This window comes from Pteropus vampyrus, unplaced genomic scaffold, assembly GCF_000151845.1.
Source record: "Pteropus vampyrus isolate Shadow unplaced genomic scaffold, Pvam_2.0 Scaffold375, whole genome shotgun sequence".
Lineage (NCBI taxonomy): Eukaryota > Metazoa > Chordata > Mammalia > Chiroptera > Pteropodidae > Pteropus > Pteropus vampyrus.
In genome coordinates, this window is record NW_011889156.1 from 311430 (window position 1) to 314737 (window position 3308).

The 3308-nt window shown below is 64.6% G+C and overlaps 1 protein-coding gene across 1 annotated transcript in view; it reads right to left on the reverse strand.

Moving 5' to 3' along the window:
* Positions 1-3308, reverse strand: part of SIPA1L2 (signal induced proliferation associated 1 like 2) — a 150782-nt gene that overhangs the window by 4072 nt on the left and 143402 nt on the right. Inside the window, exons 21-23 of the mRNA XM_023523050.1 lie at positions 2889-2942; positions 2244-2367; positions 1372-1453 (exon numbers count right to left, since the gene is read on the reverse strand). Of these exons, the coding sequence (XP_023378818.1) occupies positions 1372-1453; positions 2244-2367; positions 2889-2942 (260 nt within the window). The remainder of the gene's footprint in view (positions 1-1371; positions 1454-2243; positions 2368-2888; positions 2943-3308) is intronic.

A 3308-nucleotide genomic window follows, 5' to 3' on the forward strand; every position in this document is an offset into this window, starting at 1 on the left:
CCATTCCAGGTCCACGCGGACGTCCTGCCTGAGTCGGTGTCTCCATCGCTTCGTCTCCAGGACCCTGAAACGCGCCCCTCCGCAGCCCCCAGCCCGGGGCCACGTCCTGCACCGGCGTCGGGCATAACCGCTCATCTTCCTCGATGCTTCCGTCTCCCACCTCCTGAGCACCTCGCTTTTCAACAAATGATTTCCCCAGCACCCACTCCTGCAGCAACCCAGTAACCGTCTAATTCATCGAGTTTGCCTGACTTTCACCAGCCGTCAACGCCCTGCGGTGACGCCGGTTCCCCTCGCCCCCCTCGGACGCGGGGGTCCCTCAGTGTCATCACACCTGGACACGCCCCGGGGCCCGGCCCCTCAGCCTTGTCTTAACTTCCCGCCTGAACTCCAGCCCTGACCAGCTCCAACTCTGCAGCCCACGGCGACGGCTGCGCACAGGGCGGCCAGGCCTGCGGCTCTCCCGGTCCCAGCTCTCAGGGCTGTGTGTCTTGGGACCCTCCGTGCCGGACAGACCGGGACAGCTGTTCATCCGAGCTGGAGAAACGCAGATGTCCGCCGAGACAGCGCCTGCAGCCTCGCTGGCGACCTGCCCAACGCGGCTGACCGTCCAGCCCCCATCTGCACCGCGTCCTCTGTCCTGAGACCTCACGCCCTGTCCCACCACCCGCTCTGGCTCTGACTGAGGGGGCTCGTCGTGTACACGTGTACACACGCACACACACACGTGTACACACACACACGCATGCGCACACACTGCTCTGGGGACTACTCGGCCGTCCCCGCCCGGACCCCCCCCCCTGCGCGCTGGGTCAGGGACGACCCTGCTGCTTCCCGGTCACTCCCCGCCACGAGGCCACTTCCGCCAGCTGTCAAACCGCTGCGCTCTCTTCTTCAGCCGACGAAACGAGGCCAGGACGAACACCCTCCGGACACGGCCCCGCGGCCATCGCCCCCAGCTGCCCCGTCCGTCTCCTCGGACAGCACAGGCGTCTGGCAGAGTGCGGGTGGCGCGAGGGCCCGGCATGTGTGTGGGGGACCGACACGGGCGTGCTGTGTGGACGCGCAGTCCCGAGGGTCACGAGGTGGCCCCACCGGGGGTGCGGCCACTTCAGGGACCAGGTCTTCTGGCTGCGACGAACCCCTCGCAACAGTGGGTGTGACTGGCACCTCACTGCACTGCGCCTGCCTCCCCACACTGTCGCCTCTGCCGTGGCCCCCGCAAACAGAGCTCGAGCTCGGCCCTGGAGCCCCCGCCTGTATCCCCCGCGGGCGCCAGGCAGGGCAGCTCTGGCCCCCAGTCCCTTCGCCTTGCTTCTCGTAGTTCCCAGGGGCGGGTCCCACGAGAGGAAGTGACGTCGGCCGCCTTACCTTCCGGAGGTCGGTCTGCAGCTGCCGGAGGATGACCTCCAGCTGGTCGACCTTGCCGGTCAGCGTGGACGGAGACCGCTCCCTGCAAAGCGGGCCAGAATCAGGAAGGCGCCCGAGTGCCGGCCGCGCGTTCACTGACAATTTCTGTTGCTAGAGGTTTCCCTCAAAAGCTTTGTCACGCGCTTCGCGCCCAGCAAGGACACGGACGGCACACGTCAGCTCTGGGGAGTGGCAGATGGCCACGTGGGTGGGACGCCCCGGATCTCTGCCGACCTGGAGCGGAGCCTCGGGACCGCCCAGGTGCGCACGACGGTAAGAAGACGAGAGATGATCTGAGTGTGGCCGGGACGAGACCCAGGGGACGTCCCGGGAACCCAGATGGATTCGGGGCCCCCCGACCCACTTTCCTGCCATTGCTGAGCTGGGTGTGCAGGTCGGAGGTGGCAGGAATGGACGACGGAGGCAGGGAACACACGGCCCGTGGGCGACGGCACGCCCAGTGCTCGGGGCAGACGGCGCTCCGGACGCCCTTCGCTGGGACGTGCAGGCCCGTCAGGGACCAGGGTCCCAGGAGGAAGTGCGTCCTTGGCCGAGCACCCACTCATGTGTCCCTATCTGGGGCTGTCAGTCACCAGGCGGCAGAACCGACCGGGGCCACGCCCTGCTCCGTCAGCAAACCCCGCCCCCTCAGGGCTACCTGCCTTGGTGGCAGGACCCACCCTTGGAGCACAGCTCTGTTGCCAGGCACCAGCCCTCCCAGCAGGGCCGGAGCACAGGTGGCAGCCGTCTCCTGGCTGCCCGGGGTTGGCTCACGCCTGTCGATCGCTGGGCCTCGGGCGGCGGAAGGCTGGGGGCCTCGGGGGCTCACATACCCGGCTGCGTCCATGAAGCCTTTGTCACTGCTGGGATCGACACATAAAGGCAGCTCCTGGGCCCCTTCCAAGCCCTGCCCGTGCTGCAAGTCACTCAAGGTGCAGAAGGACGCCACTCTCTGGTCTGCGGAGGGGCACACACACGGAGGCAAGGTTTAGTGCCAGCTCCAAGGCCCTGGCTCTTTGTGGAAATCAATGTAGTAATTAAACAAAACCTCCCCCTGCCCCCAAATCAGTTATTGCTTTTTTAAACAAAACAAAGAAAAACGAACTCAGGCAAGCTGCTGGCAACCAGAATGCAGGGACTCGCTGTCCTCCGGGCTATATGGCATCCGCATGTCACGGCCACGGGGGCCGCGGGCAGAGGCTGGATTTGCTAGAGCCCACGTGCTTTCTCCTCCCACACCCCGCATACGCTCAGCTGCCGGAGGGCAGGGGTAAAGGCGCTGGGCAGTGGCTTGGCTCGTCGACAGGACCCAGGAGATGGCCTGTCCTCAAGCTGTCCCCAGACCCCGAGAGCACCCTCGAGCCCCAACGGCCAGGACACGTGTCCCCTGGGTGTGCCCAACCCTTCAAGCTCAAATAACCATGCAGACGTGCAGACACGTGAAACATAAAGAGCCCACGGCCAGCCCAGACGGTCACCTAGACAGGACGTGTGGTGGCAGAGCAGCCCAAGGTCCTCGTCTGAGTCAAGACCTGAAATAAGATTCAGAGTTTTCCTATGAACAGTGATATCGCTGTGCCCACGGGAGACCCCAGGGCCCCCACACGGCTGGGGAATCATGGGGTGTCCACTCATCTGTGCGTGTGTCCACATCTGCATGTGCGTGTGTGCACGTCTGCACATATGCATGTGCGTGTGTACATGTCTGCATGCCTGTGTGTGTACATGCCTGTGTACACGTCTGCATGCGTGCGTGTGGGCACTCTGTGCACGTGTGTGCACATCTGCATGTGCATGTCTGTGTGTGAGTACATGTGTCTGTGTGCATGCACTGTGCGTGTGTGCACATCTGCATGTGCATGTGTGCACGGCTGCGTGTGTACATGCCTGTGTGTGTA